Source organism: Cydia splendana, chromosome 22, assembly GCF_910591565.1.
Source record: "Cydia splendana chromosome 22, ilCydSple1.2, whole genome shotgun sequence".
Taxonomy (NCBI): Eukaryota; Metazoa; Arthropoda; class Insecta; order Lepidoptera; family Tortricidae; genus Cydia; species Cydia splendana.
The window spans coordinates 11,610,099-11,627,401 of NC_085981.1; the positions used below are offsets into that span (position 1 = coordinate 11,610,099).

The 17,303-nt window shown below is 38.6% G+C and overlaps 2 protein-coding genes across 2 annotated transcripts in view; both read right to left on the minus strand.

Moving 5' to 3' along the window:
• Window positions 1-17,303, minus strand: part of LOC134801497 (uncharacterized) — a 318,534-nt gene that overhangs the window by 155,086 nt on the left and 146,145 nt on the right. The gene's annotated exons all lie outside the window — the stretch shown is intronic.
• LOC134801556 (uncharacterized) lies at window positions 473-7,031 on the minus strand. Its single transcript, XM_063774149.1, has 2 exons — window positions 2,662-7,031; window positions 473-946 (listed from the first exon to the last, which is right to left on the minus strand). Exons 1-2 carry the CDS (start codon window positions 6,635-6,637, stop codon window positions 825-827), a joined length of 4,098 nt encoding a protein of 1,365 aa, XP_063630219.1. The 5' UTR covers window positions 6,638-7,031; the 3' UTR covers window positions 473-824.

Here is a 17,303-nt window from a genome sequence, read left to right on the forward strand (position 1 = left end):
AAGTGCATCCAACAGCGATTGGTCGGATACCGCCGTCTTTTTTTTGAAGGGCGCATAGGTTTGCGCCGTACAGGATGTCGATAACGTCCTCGGGTACTTTTCCTGTAAGCATAAGGTTAACGAGTGACGTTAACTGTACAAGGAGCTCGTCACGCGTTCCATTGCATTCACTACTTAAAACATCCTTTAGGTGTTGCGGTGTGAGACCATCTAGGCCGCCAGCCGATCCATTCGGGAACGACATGACGGCTCCTAGGACGTCTTCTGCTGTAGCCTTAAGCGGAATGTCACTTAATTGGGGAGCGTCGGGTAGGACGGAGCTGGCTGCTGGAGATGGATGCTTATTAGATAGTGCTGAAAGCGTGTCTGTACTGTTAGGTGCTATTACGTCGTTGGAGAATATGATGCGAGCGGCTCCCCTAATGTCACCATCGGCTACCTTGCTCTCTATTATTTTAGACATGTTTTGACTGTTAGTGTAGACTGTAGACGGTGAAAGGGGTGCAGGGAAGAAGAGTAGCAGGAGAAAAACACGTAAGTATGAGAAATGAAAGATAGGTAGCGGCCGCGAGGGACAGCGTCTGCGTGTGACAGTGGTCAGTTAGCAACTGATTTTGGGTAGATACAGGTACGTATGCATCTATGCATCTAGGTATGTATATATATAGTATTGCATGTCGCTCGCGCTCACCATTTAATGCGTAAGTATAGATTTATTTATATAAGAAGTACATCATAATACAAAATAGGTAAGTAAAAAAGGTATATATAGGTATAAGTATAGGTAAGTATTAGTTTTAAGTTTCCATTTCAGGTTCTGCCGTCTACAACCTCCCGCCCAGTACTGCTTCGGCAGTACTCACACTGGTAGGCGTACAATGCGAGCTGTTGGTCTCACTAACACTCGGGATTTTGTTTTTACATGGACTGTCCTCACCCGTCCGTCCTTGCCGGGACACACCTCTTGTACCAGGCCGCGCGCCCAGTGGTTTCGGGGAGCGTTCGGGTCGGCAATCAGCACCAGATCACCCACTTGTAATGGGCGGCAATCGTCATGCCATTTTTGACGGGGTAGCATCGCTGGCAACACTTCCTTAACCCATCGGCTCCAATACATATCTGCCAGTCTTTGGGATATTCGCCACTGTCGTCTCAAGAAAAAATCTGAGTCATCAAATGATCCCATCAGCGGTAAGTTTGATGAGGTCCCAAGTAAAAAATGGTGAGGGGTCAATCCTTCAGGGTAGTTTGGTTCCACTGAGACGTGAGTTAAAGGCCTGCTGTTTGCCATGTTCTCCGCCTCTGCCAAAAGCGTAAGCAGTACTTCTTCACGTGGAGCCCTCTCTTTCAAGGTCACCTTCAAGGTCGTTTTAATCGAGCGTATAATTCGTTCCCAGGCACCTGCCATATGGGGGCTCGCAGGAGGAATGAAATTCCACGTAACTCCACGATTTGCCGCGTAGGTTGTAAGTAGTGACTTGTCCAATTCATCAGCGGCTATTTTAATTTCTGTATTGGCTCCTCTCAAATTGGTTCCATTGTCAGAAAAAAGTTGTTTTGGCCAACCTCGTCTTGCCGCCATCCTTCGTAGGGCCAAAATTAACGAATCCGTGCTAAGTGAATGTACTAGTTCTATATGAACTGCTCTTATCGTCAAACATGTAAACAATACCGCGTAGCGCTTCTCTCGGCGTCGGCCAACGGTAATATCCATCGGACCAAATAAATCTAGACCGGTATTAGAAAATGGTCGTTGATGATGGGCCATTCTGGCCTCGGGTAGTTCGGCCATGCGGGGAACTTCCGGTTGAGCCTTCTGAATTCTACAAGTCATACACCTGGCGGCTACGTATTTAACGGTCGGTCTAATACGAATGATCCAGTATTTTTGCTTGAGTTCGTTGACGACCATCTCCTGGTAGCCATGAGCAGCATTTTCATGATAAAACTGCACTATTAATCTGGTCACATAGTTTCTCCCATCCAAAATTATAGGTCTCTTCATATCAGTAGATATATCAGCCGCCGCGTCGATTCGGCCTCCGACTCTCATTAGTCCATCTTCGTCCAGGTATGGAGCTAAGGTAAGTAGTACAGGTAAGCTATTTTTATTTAATGTTTTTTCTTTAACGAGTAAGGCCATCTCCGCACCGAACGACTGTAACTGCGAGTACCTCAATATAAGGCATTCTGCGCGTTCTATCGTAGTAGCTTCACAGGTGTCTAACTTTTTTATTTTGTTTATAAATTTCAGAACAGCAGCGGTAGCGCGTACGAGCCGTATCCATGAAGAAAATCTCTCAGGTTCAGGTATGTCAAGGGTTATAGCTTCCGGTTGCACCATTAATGCAATTTCAAGGTCATCTTTGTTTATTTCCGGAGTTAAAATGTCTGTCGGCCATTGATCTTCCTTGTGGTATAAAAATCCAGGTCCTCGAAACCACTCGCAATCAGCGCGTAACGTGTACTGGGTCTTCTTTGTAGCTATATCAGCGATATTCAAATTTGAAGGAACATATCGCCATTCCAAGGAGCTGGTAAGTTCGTCGATTTCCCCAAGTCTGTTAGCAATATATTCTTTATAATTGCGATTGTGATTTCTAATCCAGTGCAGAACACATGATGAGTCAGTCCAGAAGTACGTCTGGTCGCACTGTATACGATGTTCGTCCTTTATTGTTTTAGCTAAACGCGCCGCTATCAATGCGCTTTCTAATTCCGAACGCGGTATAGATAATCTTTTCATTGATGAAATTTTATTTTTGCATGCGATAAGGGACACGCACACATCTCCGTTAGCATTCACACGTCTCCAGTATGCGACAGCTGCGAAGGCGGTCGGCGCTGCGTCACAAAACAAATGTAGTTCCAGAATGCTAGTTGTCTCTTTCGCACTCGTAATGAAATTTGCGGACGTAGTAAAATACCATCTTGGTACGTTGAGGTGCACAACACTCTTTAGGTCGGTGATCCAGTGTTTAAATTCAATAAATAGTTCCTCAGATATTTTATCATCCCACGATAGGGCGGTCTTCCAGATGGACTTTAGTAATATTTTTCCTTTTATTGTTACAGGTGCCAATATACCGAATATATCATAAATTGACATAGTGATGCGTAAAATTTCTCGTTTTGTCGGCGTTTTCTTGAATTCCAGGATGTCTTCGGGTATATTCTTAAAAGACACATCGACTGCCAGAGTATCTTGCGCTGGATCCCATAATAATCCCAAAGTTCGTTGAGTTTTATTTTCGCCATCTACCAGCAAACTTTCTCCGTTAGTACTTAATTGATCTTTAGGTAAGTGTGACAAAACATTTTTGTTGTTACTTGTCCAGCCACGTATCTCAAATCCTCCGAATTTATGTACCGTAGAAACATCGTCAATAATATTTATCGCTTCGCTTTCTGTGGGCAGCGAGTCTATGAAATCGTCTACGTAATGACTACGCATAATAGCCCGGACGGCGTTAGGCTTTGTTTCGACGAATTGTTGAGCATTCTTATCTCTTATAAATTGTGCAATAAATGGGCTGCAATTTCCGCCAAATAAAAGTGACGTCATAACATATTGTTTTATTGGTTGATCTTGACTGTCGCGCCATAAAAATCTCAAGGCGTGTTGATCTTCTTGTCTTATTTTAATTCTTAGAAACATGTCACGAATGTCACCCGTTATTCCTATAGGGTTTTCTCTGAATCGTAACATAATCCCATAAAGTGAGCTTAATAAATCAGGACCTTGAAGCAAATAATCATTTAGGCATTTTCCATGGGAAATACTAGCACAGTCAAAGACTAGTCTCAGTTTCTTCTTCCTCGGATTATCCACTCCAAAGTGAGGAATTACCCAAATTCTATTCCCACTTTCTTCCGGTTTTACTTCTCTTGCGTAATCATTTTCAAATAAATGTCTTATGCGCTCGCGATATCTCGAAGCGTATTCTTCGTTACTTCGTAATCGCTTCTCCACGGATTTTAACCTTCTTTCCGCAGTTGAGAAAGATTCCACTAATTTTTCTTCACTTTTCCAGGGAAGTCCCACTTCCCATCTGCCATTCTTTAACTTCGCCGTATCATTTAAAATAGAAATTGCCTGTTGTTCTTCTTTATTTTCCCTCTTTTTTGAAGTTACGCCGACACTTTCTAAGTTAAAATAATTTCTCACTGTTTCGTGTAATAACACATCTGCGTTGTAATTATCATCGGGGTCGCTCGCATCAATAAATAAAACTGCAGATTCGTCAAAACAAGTTTGCTCGGCCGTTGACAACACAGCTGATGCACATGTACTTGCAGGGGCGGCGGGCGCGGGCGCGGGCGCGCGGGGCGGACCGCTGTTATCGTAGGTAAGGCGGCCGGCTTCATTAACAATAGGTGATGCGCCTAACTTGCCAGGAGGGAGCGAGAGAGAACGTCGATGCGCGCGCGCGGGAGAGTGAGACACGCAAAGCGTGTCGCTTGCAGTGCGCTGCTTTAGCGAGTCTTGATTTATAGGGCCGTGTACACACCATCCCAAAACAGTCAATGTAGCACAAGGTTCGTTCCATTCACGCGAAATTATTTTTATAGGCTTAATTAGGTGATAATAATCTTGTCCGATCAATAGTTCCGGTTTCACATCCGTATTTTGATAATAGTAGTTATTTAATTCACTTAAATGTTCATAGTTTTTAATGTTTATTTTAGATAACTTTTGCACTGGTATATTCAGTTCCGACATTTTTCGAGCACGTAATTCAAAACATTCATTGTCCACGTTTGATATTTTTAAGTCCACTAGTTCCGATTTGCACAAGATTTCTCCAGAGTTCCAGGCACCACGTAAATGTAAATTTAGAGTTTTCCCAGTCAACCCCACTCGATTTACCACATTTTCAGAAATCAATGAAATTGCCGACCCGTCGTCTAAAAAGGCGTGCGTTGTGATCACACCCTTAGGACCGTGAACATTGACACGAACAACTTTTAAAAATACTTTGTTGTTATTATCACTGACGTTCGCCACAATACTGTTCTCAGAGGCGGGCTCACTTTCGGGCTGTGAGGATTGTGAGTCTTCCTCAGACTCCACCTGGTCCACGTCCTTGTCTTCAGCGATAACATCCACGGCGTGAACTTGCTTCGGGGCTTCTTTGCTGATAGAGTAATGAAGTAGTACATGGTGTGGCTGTGCGCAGCCGTCCTTGTCGCACATCGGCGCTCGGCAGGTTTCCTTATCATGATCAGATGATAAGCATTTAAAGCAAATCCCGTTATTTCTCACAAAGTTCCATCGCTCTTTGCGTAATGACCTTTTAAATAGCCTACAATTAATAAGGCTGTGAGGGGATAACTTGCAAAACTTGCATTTTTCTGTTTGTTGACTTGTCGCACAAACTGCATGTTGTTTAAATCCACTTTTATCACCACTGTAATTTATTTGCTTCATGTTTAGTAAACTGATACCAGATTCAGTAATTTTTGTAGCTTCTTCTGAGAGGAACTGTGATAATAATTCCAACTTGTTCAGCTTGATGTCGCCATTAATTTCTTTTTGTTTATAATAATAATCAGACCACTTAGTGAGTAACGCAGTCGGTAACTTTGATAAGACGATAGTACAAATACTGACGCCTTTTAGGTACTCATCTCGGTTGAGCGTTTTTACTGCTGCCATGAAGTTTTTAATTTTTATTGAAAATTTCACGAGATCCCCAATATAATCTTGAGGCAATGCAGGTATCTTCTTGATATCATTCATGATTTTATTTATGATTAATTCTGGGTTTCCAAATTGCAGTTGGAGGGTGGCCATGATGGTGTCGGGCGACGAACCGCTGGTGAGTAACGCCGCTACTGCTTCTCGTGCCGCGCCGACGAGGCACTTCCTCAAACGCCACATATTTTCTTTAGTGCTATAATTACAGAGTTCTGTCGATTCATCAAAGGATTGTTTGAAGTTTAGCCACTCCATAGCATCACCGGAGAAGGTAGGTAGTTCTCGCGGTGTACTCAAACGACTAATTAAATTATTATTTTGTTTGCAGGTGGAAGCTGTGAGATCCTTGAGGGCCTGTGCCAGCATAGACACGGTGGCTTCTGAGTCGTTGGCGGCAGGCGCCGGCGGGCGGCCGGTTACGTCACCCTCCTCGCGAGCCTGTTGAAGCACTTGTTGACCTTGGTCGATCCACTTCTCAATTTCACTTCCATTATCCTTCTTTTCACTTGACTTCGACGACGATATGTGACTGTATTTTTCTTCCAAGGCTGCTAGATCTGCCGCTAATTTCTTTTGAACCAATTCCGACTGTATGCGAGCTAATTCTTCAGCCGCTTTTATTTTTAAATTTTTACGTTCATCCAATAATGTACTCTTAAACGACGGAGATTTCTTCGACTTCGAGCGGTTGCTACTGCGTGACCCGGATGGGTGTTGGGGCTCTTTATCAGCCGGGTTCAAAAACATTTTTGAAGTACCCTCTCCTGGATCGGGTGCTACGTAAGTCTTGTCGAATTCCTTAACGTTATTTTTCGAGTTTTCATCTGTAGACTCCTTAGTGAGTTGCTTCACATCATTTTCCTCCTTGTCCGCCTGTTTCATTTCGCGTTCCTGCTTTTCACGTTCTTTTTTTACGTTTCTGCGGGTGTTCACCATCTTGCGCGGCGGTCCGGTTATTTCCAGATCCGGGCTCGAAGACCACTTTGTAGACTGTAGACGGTGAAAGGGGTGCAGGGAAGAAGAGTAGCAGGAGAAAAACACGTAAGTATGAGAAATGAAAGATAGGTAGCGGCCGCGAGGGACAGCGTCTGCGTGTGACAGTGGTCAGTTAGCAACTGATTTTGGGTAGATACAGGTACGTATGCATCTATGCATCTAGGTATGTATATATATAGTATTGCATGTCGCTCGCGCTCACCATTTAATGCGTAAGTATAGATTTATTTATATAAGAAGTACATCATAATACAAAATAGGTAAGTAAAAAAGGTATATATAGGTATAAGTATAGGTAAGTATTAGTTTTAAGTTTCCATTTCAGGTTCTGCCGTCTACAGTTAGTATATTGTTGATGTATGTTGTTAATGTGATGCATAGGAGAATCATGACGGCAGTTTGCTTTAATTTTTGTGGTAAGGGACATATGCGCCTGATTATTGGCATTAACGTGAAGAACTTTGAATGAAAACGTCAAAAGTTCTTCCCAGGCATGTTTTGAATTTTCGCTCACTGTATTTTTTACCGTTTCAGCGAGGCGTTTCGAAACTGCGACGCGAGCGCCTCTGGGTATGCGTTTAACAATAGGGAGGGTATTTTTGAGGTTACTAAGAGTTTGCCAAAAAGGTGGGTCGGAAGGTGGGGATCGTGGCTGTAAAACTGGTGTTGATGGGGGAACCGATATTACGGGAGCCGAACATGAGACCTGGGGTTTATGTTTTTTGGTGATGTGGATATTCAAGCCGTTTGAGCCTTTGAAATAACGGGGTTGGGGACATTGTGGGCACCGTACATCTATATCCAACGACGTAGTAGGGACGACAACATTGGATGCGGATAGGGACATTCAATAATTACTCTAAAACTACTTAATTAATACAAATAAAGTAAAAAATATATAAAATAACTATAAGAGCACACGCGAGCACAGAGACTAGATTCCAAGTACTTTGAACTGCGGCGTCAGGAAGAACAACACTCGAATTATTACTTATATCGCATATATCGGCGTCCGGCTCTGGTTACTCCAAACCGGGCACTCATCAGTTACGAAAAAAGCATCTGTGTCCAACATTTTAAAAAGATTGAAAGAATTTCACATAAACATGTTTGTTGATATTTTCATTGACATCTTGTCATGTCAGCCGGCCGTGGAACGGCGCTCCTTCTTGGCTCGGCCTGCGGCCTGCGCGGTCTCCATAGAGAAAATAATAACGGCAGAACGATGTCGATGAATAAAATTGTACTTTTACTGTATTACAAGATTAGTAGATCGAAAATATTGAAATATTTTATTTTCCAGAAAATTTATTTTAGGAAGTACGTGTTATTCGGTTGCTAGGTGAGTTTTTTTTTTTAATATAATATAATTATAACATACGTAAAGTACGTAGTATTTATTCATTCATTTTGATCTATTACTATGATGAAAATAGCTCCTAATAAAGTACCTAGTTAATAACTATTTCATACTGTGACGATTACACAATAAACAGTACGACGCAACTACCCGCTAGCTTCACTCCGTGGAGAAGTGTCATGGCAGGCGGGTGGCTGGCGGGGTGCACGAGCAATAACAGTTGTTTCATTTGATCACCCAGTACACAACGGAGCCTGGACGTCACAGATGGCGACGAGGGTAAAATATTACAAAAAAAAAATTACGGAAAGGAAAGGTAACGGTGGCGGAAAAAAAACAAACCTAAGGTATGGAAATCCTAACCTAATAGCTACCGTATTTGTCCATTTCCTCCCGAGCTGCCGATTGTATTCAGGTAATACAAAAGTTTGGGCGAGTTGATATTCAGTGTAACGAGTGACGTACGGTTGTACATAATGCGAAAATATTAAAACCGCAACGATTTTGTTGGGCGGTACCTACTTACGTAAGTAGGTTATGAAATTCCAAACTCACGTAAGAGGAGTATTAAAGGAACTAATGCAGAATTTAAATATTACTGTAAAAACGTAGATCTAGTACCTATACCTAATTTTATAGTTTTGTTTACAATCAATGTTAATAAAAACAATTATGTATATGCACAGTTGATTTTGTCGACTGTTTACATAAGAACAGTGGTTAACTTTACAACTATTATTGAGTAAATAATTGATGGTACGTAGCTCGGGAGGAATGTTTACTAAGCAAAGAAGAAATATACGCGTGCTTATTACACTAACTCTTTGACAATGGCTACTGTGCGTGAGCCTGGTTGCCAAATGTAAATCCAAAAGTGTAATCAATGCAAGATAGATCAATAATTGGGGTCACTACAGAAAATGATGTACTCATGTTACATTATTCCTATGATGTGGCACCGGCGTATTAGCCATGAAATGACAGAAACGAATATGCTGATGGTTTGCGTGTTACAAATACAAATGGTACATGGTTTATTTTCTGACTCAAAATCGTATATTAGAATTCGGGTATAGCGGGTATACCGGGAATAGCGGGTGTGAAGCGTAGACATTCATGCAGAGACCTTTTTGTAACGCATAAAATAATGACGCACTACTCATTATATTTATTCGAAATCATTATGCACGTGAGAAATAACTTATCTTTGTTTAAACGCGTTGAGGTATCTGGTATAAACATTAGAACTACAGGTCGATTACGAACAGTTCCACGTCGCATGGCGCTTGCAGCAAAAAACCCGCGTGTTATCGGTCCGACTTATTATGAGCGATTACCTGCAGAAATAAGGACGGAAACATCCGATACAACATTCAAGCGTCGATTGAGAAACTTTTTACTGGACAACCCATTATATTCAATAAGTGAATTTTTTGACATAACTGTATAATTTATATTCGCATACCTATTCTTGATATTGTCTTTGTTTATTATTGTTATTATTTGACGATCCTTCTCAGGTGAAATTTTTCATATTATGTATTATTAATGAAATTAATTTATTTGGATTATCTTGCTATTATTTAAATTTATTTCTGACGATCACAATATAGATTCTTATAAATTGACATTAATGTAATTTGTACTGTAATCATATGTTGTGAAATAAATAAATCTAATCTAATCTAATCTAATCTAATCATATGATATAAAGGGTAAATAATCAAACTACCTTCGCGGAAATCATGATTATTATGAGTTGTGTATTTACCGTTCATACTTAAAATATACCGACCTATTTAGTTGTGTAATTAAATACTAAGATATTTTTACATGAGGGAACGTATAGAGAAACCTGCATATTAAGTCGGTATAGTTGTATACATTTTATGGACCTTATGTCCTAAAAGAAATATTGTTCGGTTAAAATAACCAGTTATAATCAATTGAAATGCTATTTATAGCACGATATGGGTATGAATCGATGTTAACTTAGTGTCGACTTAACATGTATTTATATATTCATAGGTATGTGCTGTTTATGATAATAAACAATGCTAGCAGGTAACGGACCAGTTAAATTATCAAGGACCGTTACGATGTCAAGTGAGTCAAGAACTATAGATAGCGTACTTAGCCTGATGAATGCCGAGGGCTTTGTTATTGTTTTACTGTAGGAGTAGACACGTAAACTCAGCATCAAATGAATTGAGTAGTAAGTCGGAGTCGGACTAACAAGAAAATAAATTGCAAGAAGTAAACTGTACATCACATCTAATTATGCTGCAGTAAGTAATAATTAGTAGGTTGAAACGTTCAACCGGTACTAGCAAAACAAATAATTAGTAGGTTGAAACTTTCACCCAGTACTAGCAAAACAAATAATTAGTAGGTTGAAACTTTCAACCAGTACTAGCAAAACAAATAATTAGTAGGTTGAAACGTTCAACCGGTACTAGCAAAACAAATAATTAGTAGGTTGAAACTTTCACCCAGTACTAGCAAAACAAATAATTAGTAGGTTGAAACTTTCACCCAGTACTAGCAAAACAAATAATTAGTAGGTTGAAACTTTCAACCAGTACTAGCAAAACAAATAATTAGTAGGTTGAAATGTTCAACTGGTACTAGCAAAACAAATAATTAGTAGGTTGAAACTTTCAACCAGTACTAGCAAAACAAATAATTAGTAGGTTGAAACTTTCAACCAGTACTAGCAAAACAAATAATTAGTAGGTTGAAACGTTCAACTGGTACTAGCAAAACAAATAATTAGTAGGTTGAAACATTCAACTGGTACTAGCAAAACAAATAATTAGTAGGTTGCAACTTTCAACCGGTACTAGCAAAACAAATAATTAGTAGGTTGAAATGTTCAACTGGTACTAGCAAAACAAATAATTAGTATTTTGAATCTTTCAACCGGTACTAGCAAAACAAATAATTAGTAGGTTGAAACGTTCAACTGGTACTAGCAAAACAAATAATGAGTAGGTTGAAACGTTCAACTGGTACTAGCAAAACAAATAAGTAGTAGGTTGAATTTTTCAACCGGTACTAGCAAAACAAATAATTAGTAGGTTGAAACGTTCAACTGGTACTAGCAAAACAAATAATTAGTAGGTTGAAATGTTCAACTGGTACTAGCAAAACAAATAATTAGTAGGTTGATTGTTCAACTGGTACTAGCAAAACAAATAATTAGTAGGTTGATTGTTCAACTGTTGCTAGCAAATCAAATAATTAGTAGGTTGGAACTTTCAACTGGTACTAGCAAAACAAATAATTAGTAGGTTGGAACTTTCAACTGGTACTAGCAAAACAAATAATTAGTGGGTTGGAACTTTCAACTGGTACTAGCAAAACAAATAATCAGTAGGTTGGAACTTTCAACTGGTACTAGCAAAATAAATAAGTAGTAGGTTGAATGTTCAACTAGTACTAGCAAAACAAAAGAAATTATAAGCGAAATCATAACACTTACCTACGATACAAACAGAGAATAATTAGTAAGTTGAATGTTCAACTGGTACTAACAAACCAAAAGAGTCAAATGTACCTAGTAACTAGTCTAGTAGACGCGATAGTGGTGGTTGGTACTAACGATAGGACCTTTTGTTATAGGTCGTCCAAATTAGTACAACATAGTACTTAAAAGTAAACTGACGCGATATAGTGTTGGTTGGTACTAACGATAGTATCTTGTTTTAGGTCATCCAAAATGTCCTAGATACCACCATTAGACGGATTCTTTAGCCCACCAAAACTTAATAGGGAGGCAAAATAGTCATAAATTGACATTATGTTAGTATAGAGTGACCTCCTATTATGTAATGTATTTATTGAATTCGAAATTATATAATAAGCAGTTTAGTGCCTCTGCCTACTGTTCCAGTTAACTTAAGGCGTAGGTATAGATGGATGGCCTCGGGAATAGGCATATCTACTAATGTAGATTCAGGATAGATTTCAATTATACAAAAAAAAAATACGCCGGTTGGAAAACATTTCCTGTAAAGTCAATTTAATCTTCTTCTAACCTATACCCGTATCATAAATTTACTGCATTTTGCAGATGTTCGTATGGGTAAGAACTTACTGTATCAGCTTAAATAAAAACGAACAAAGTATATATAAAAATATATTATACGATGACTTAGACGGTATTCCGGTTAAAGATTGTTGTAGCAATCCTGTTGGAACAGTTAGAAGATAGGTTAAATTATAGTTTAAGAGAAACAAGGAGGTGACCAGGATGAGAGTAATAATGCATTCTGCGTAAGTAGCCGTGGAAATTGTGGAACACAGAGGCATGCCTAAACTGCCCAAATAAAACCTATAAATAGATGAGGATATACAATTCTTCAAAATCGTATATGACCCAGATTTCATATAATAAATCCCAATTCCAATCTATTTTAAAGCCGGAATACATGATTCTATAGAATAATAATCAGGGCAAAGCTCAATTACAAACCCAAGTACAACAGGTACGTAAATAGACGCTGGGCCTGTCATAATACATCATGTCATGTAGTACCTAAAGTCAATGCTGTAAAAACTGAAGTGGCGATGCGGGGAGCCTTACACGGTGAGGAAGCACTGCTTACTTAACTAAACTACGAAACTATACCCAAGGCAACCATGACTAAGGTACTAACAGAAAAAACTCTAGTGACCAGCAGTTAACCTAATGTCTTGTAAATAGACATACGACTTTTGTCGGTTAACAGTGTAGATGACGAAGTCCCTTTTTAACTACCTAGGTAGTAGGTACACCTACTCAGATGAAGATGAGTGATGTGTGTGATGTGATGACTAATTATAATTAAGTGTAATTAAAAAGGCACTTTACCGGAAAATATATTTCCTTATTTCAGTCACATGCATAAACTTACAATAATTAAGGATGCCAAAACGCTTAGGTATGCGGTTGAGACAATACATACATTAGAAATTATACATAGTCTCAGAACCGATACATTAAATCAAAACAGAAACAAATAACTAAATACTGTGTGTAGGTACCTACACATTATAAAATAAAAACAATAAGTATTCGAATTAACCGTGATTTTGATCGCTTTCAATGACAGTTTGCCTGATGTTTAATTTGTGAGGCTAACAAATTAAGTAAAACTAGTAGATTAAAGTTGTAGCTTGAACCACTTCATTGTGATCTACCCAAGAGTACACATTTATTGTACTAATTGAGCACTAAGACTCAAAAGACCAAAAACCTAGGTCTTATCATTTAGAAACGTTAAACGTAACGATAAAATGGTAAAGGACCTAAACATTCGAACTGTACTCTGATGTACTCAGTATTTCATGGGATCATGGTTAGAATAATGGAATTCCATTGGTTCGTTGGAAGAGGTTTATTGAAATTAAATGACATACTTACCAATGGCAGGATATAGGAAGCCGACATACAAGGTGTATACCTATGTTTCAGGTTTATAAAATATGTTGCAAGTAATTGAAATAAACCGAAGAAAAAGTGTATAAGTACAAATAATAATATTTATGTGACAGTCTGACAGTAATTATTGTGGAAATAATAATACAATACTTACTAGTCACAATTCAATTGAAAAATCAGCTTTCAATTAGTAAAGTGTTACGTTATTTTCATAACATAAATTGTAATTATGATTCTTCGCATAAGTAAGTTGCTAGAATAATATTACATTCGATATTATATTTGCTGTGTTACTTTTTGAGCAATAAAATGAATAAAATAAATATTTGGATTAATTGATATCAAGATTATATTATTCAAGTATTATAATTAAAGAACGATAATTAGATATGTATGCAATGCAATTAATAATAATAATGGTCAAATAGGCAGGTAAATCTTAGTAGGTACCTAACAAATTAATAATATATAAATCTATTTATATAGATTATTGTTTGCTTAACCTATTCACAAGTAAAACTAATCATACTTGACGTGGTACCTCTACAACGAATGTAACATTCCTACTTTATTTGACCTTGGATTATCTTCAAGTATTTTAAATTGCATTATAATTATATATTAACATCATACAAGACTAGTAAAACAGAGTCAATCAGTTATTGCCAATAAGTAACTAATGTCCAAGACGCTTGGCAAGCTTACAATGTTATTGTACCTAAATCATGAAATAGGTATTAATTGTATGCTAATGAAAATACCTGGAAATATGTAAGCATCAAAAGGAAAATGTAGTAATTAAGGCGTTTAAAGTAAATCTTTGAGTTATAAGCAATTGAATAAAAAACTCAAAACTGCAAATAGGAGAAGGAGAGGGACTGACACCTAAGAAGAAATTGTAAAAGTAAAATAATAGTTTTACAGATTTAAAGGCTTGCTAGTGTTGGAAAATATTTATTATTTAACTGTTGTAAAATGAATACATCCACACCTCGCCGAGTTTCTTACGCCGGTTCTTCTCGGGTCTGAGGTTAACCTTTCCGAACCGGTGGTAGTATACCTAGATAGGAAAAATAAATTAACCTAGCGAGTATAAGATAATACGATAAACTGAACTATTGTTGCATGATAAATATATAAAGTAAAATAAATAAATCATTATAAAAAGGGAGAGATGTGAAGATTACACAATAAACAGTACGACGCAACTACCCGCTAGCTTCACTCCGTGGAGAAGTGTCATGGCAGGCGGGTGGCTGGCGGAGTGCACGAGCAATAACAGTTGTTTCATTTGATCACCCAGTACACAACGGAGCCTGGACGTCACACATACAACTTTATTAAAAAACAGTGGAAGGTAAAAATATTTCTTAATCCGTACAACTTCACTAAAATTCAACTTGACAACATCCCCCCAATTACCAATCTGTCTCACAGCAAGCGTGCAAAATTAATAAATGTCCGGGAAAAAGTGAAATTACTTTTCATCACCGGGCAGTGCCGGGTTTAAAAAATGAAGCAGCGATGCATGAGACATCCTGATGTTGTTCTAATCGCTTCAAGGGAATATGCGAGTCAAATGTATAGGAGTCAAATACAAAACTGTGTTCACGTCTTTTCTGTAGACATACCCATAAGTTAAGGGCTGTATAGGTTAATTTTCTTATTTAACCCTTATCCACATGAAAATATACTCCCTTTATTAGAATAAGTATGGTAAAATCATTACCTACATGCCTACAAGCTGTTAACTATTGTCCACAGGAGAGAAAACTTGTGTGGTCGTCATAATTGTATATTTTTCTCTCCTGTAGGCAATAGTTAACAGCATGTGGACATGTAATGTAGGTAGGTACTGATTTAATTATACTTATCCAAATAAAAAGAACACCTTTTCATGTGGATAAGAAAATTAACCTTTATAGCCCCTAACTTTTGGGTATATCTACAGGAAAGACGTGAACACAGTTTTATGTTTGACCCAAAGGTAGTCGTACAAACAGAAAATAGGAAACATGCGCTTATTCACTTTAAACTAAAGACTCTGATTTAAACTTTCACGGTTTTTACACATTTCATACATACATGTACAAACATATACATGAAATACGCGATTAAGTCCCGTTGTACAATTAAATAAATTAAGACTCTCGTCTCACTCAACTAGCGCGTCACATAAGGCCACGGACTGGACGCACGCGACCGGCGGCGCAACGAGCGGCACATCAAGGCCATTCATACATTGCGCTCGGCCAAACGGGGCACTATGCTCCAAATAATTATAAAAATGTTGAAGATATCATTTTTTTAAATCCTCTAAGTTCGTGAAAACTTCAGGAGCGAAGGAATTATAGAGGTAGGTAAGTTCTGAATAGCGTCCTGGAAAGGGAACGGACCTATGAAGATTCGTACATACCACAGACCAACCCCTATAGACCGACCTTATAGGACGACTCGCGGTCACCGCCCGTATGGTGTATAGGTCAAATATAAGATTGTTCGCGCGCCGCTCCGATCAGTTGCGCCCAAGGTTACGACCTGTTAGCAGTGTGCACGAGTCTAAGAAAATAAATCGTAAACTATTGAATTCATTGGGAAATCATGGGATATTCCAGCGTAAAATGGTGTGGCAAGTCATCTAAGACTTCTACTTACAAAACAGATGGAATAACATCCCACAGGAAAGCGAAATTCATTATTTCATTGAATAATGTTTCTTGTCCGCGGGGTTCATTTTATACTGGTCGGTAAGCAGAGGCGAAGTATGTCCGTCCCTTTTCGTCAACTTGAAAATGCAATGCGCTATCCCTTTCCCTTTCGACTAGTGATGAGACGATGTTGGTTTTTCAGTTGCGAAAACTTCGTGCTTCGTCATACCGTATTGTACCATTTTAGACATAATATATAGGTAACATGTGTAAGTTTTTTTAGAATCCTCTAGGCCAGCGGAGCAGTTAGGCCGCATGTCACGAGATGGACCTGATGATGAACTTCAAAGAAGTGCAAGGGAACTCGGTGTTGGTTTGTGATAGACATATGTTGTATGGGTTATTTAGAATCCTCTAGGTGAGCAGTTAGGTCTCATGTCACGAGATGGACCTGATGATGAACTTCAAAGAAGTGCGAGGGAACTCGGTGTTGGTTTGTGATAGACATATGTTGTATGGGTTATTTAGAATCCTCTAGGTGAGCAGTTAGGTCTCATGTCACGAGATGGTCCTGATGATGAACTCCAAAGAAGTGCGAGGGAACTCGGTGTTGGTTTGTGATAGACATATGTTGTATGGGTTTTTTAGAATCCTCTAGGTGAGCAGTTAGGTCTCATGTCACGAGATGGACCTGATGATGAACTTCAAAGAAGTGCGAGGGAACTCGGTGTTGATTTGTGATAGACATATGTTGTATGGGTTTTTTAGAATCCTCTAATAATAGAAAATATTAAATTAATCAATAAGTATAATTATTAAGTAACTTTACTCTAAGTATACTAAATTGGTAACAATTTTACCACAATAAATTTCGATGTCACTGGTAGCAGTACCCACTACCTGTAATGAACATGTCCCATCCCTACATTTACACGTGTCAGCGCGCCATGTTTAAAACGACCAATCGCAACGCCGTGAGCACCCCTCCCGCACCTCACAGTTTGGTGATTTGCGTCGGGAACAAAATGGCCAATATTAGGTTTCTAGAGGCGGTGTTCTGTGGTACATACCAAGAGTTGAAGGAAATTGAATTGTGTGAAACTGCACCGACAAGAGATATACTCTTAAATAAAAATAATCTAGAGCTTGAAGTTATACAAATACTTATGAAAA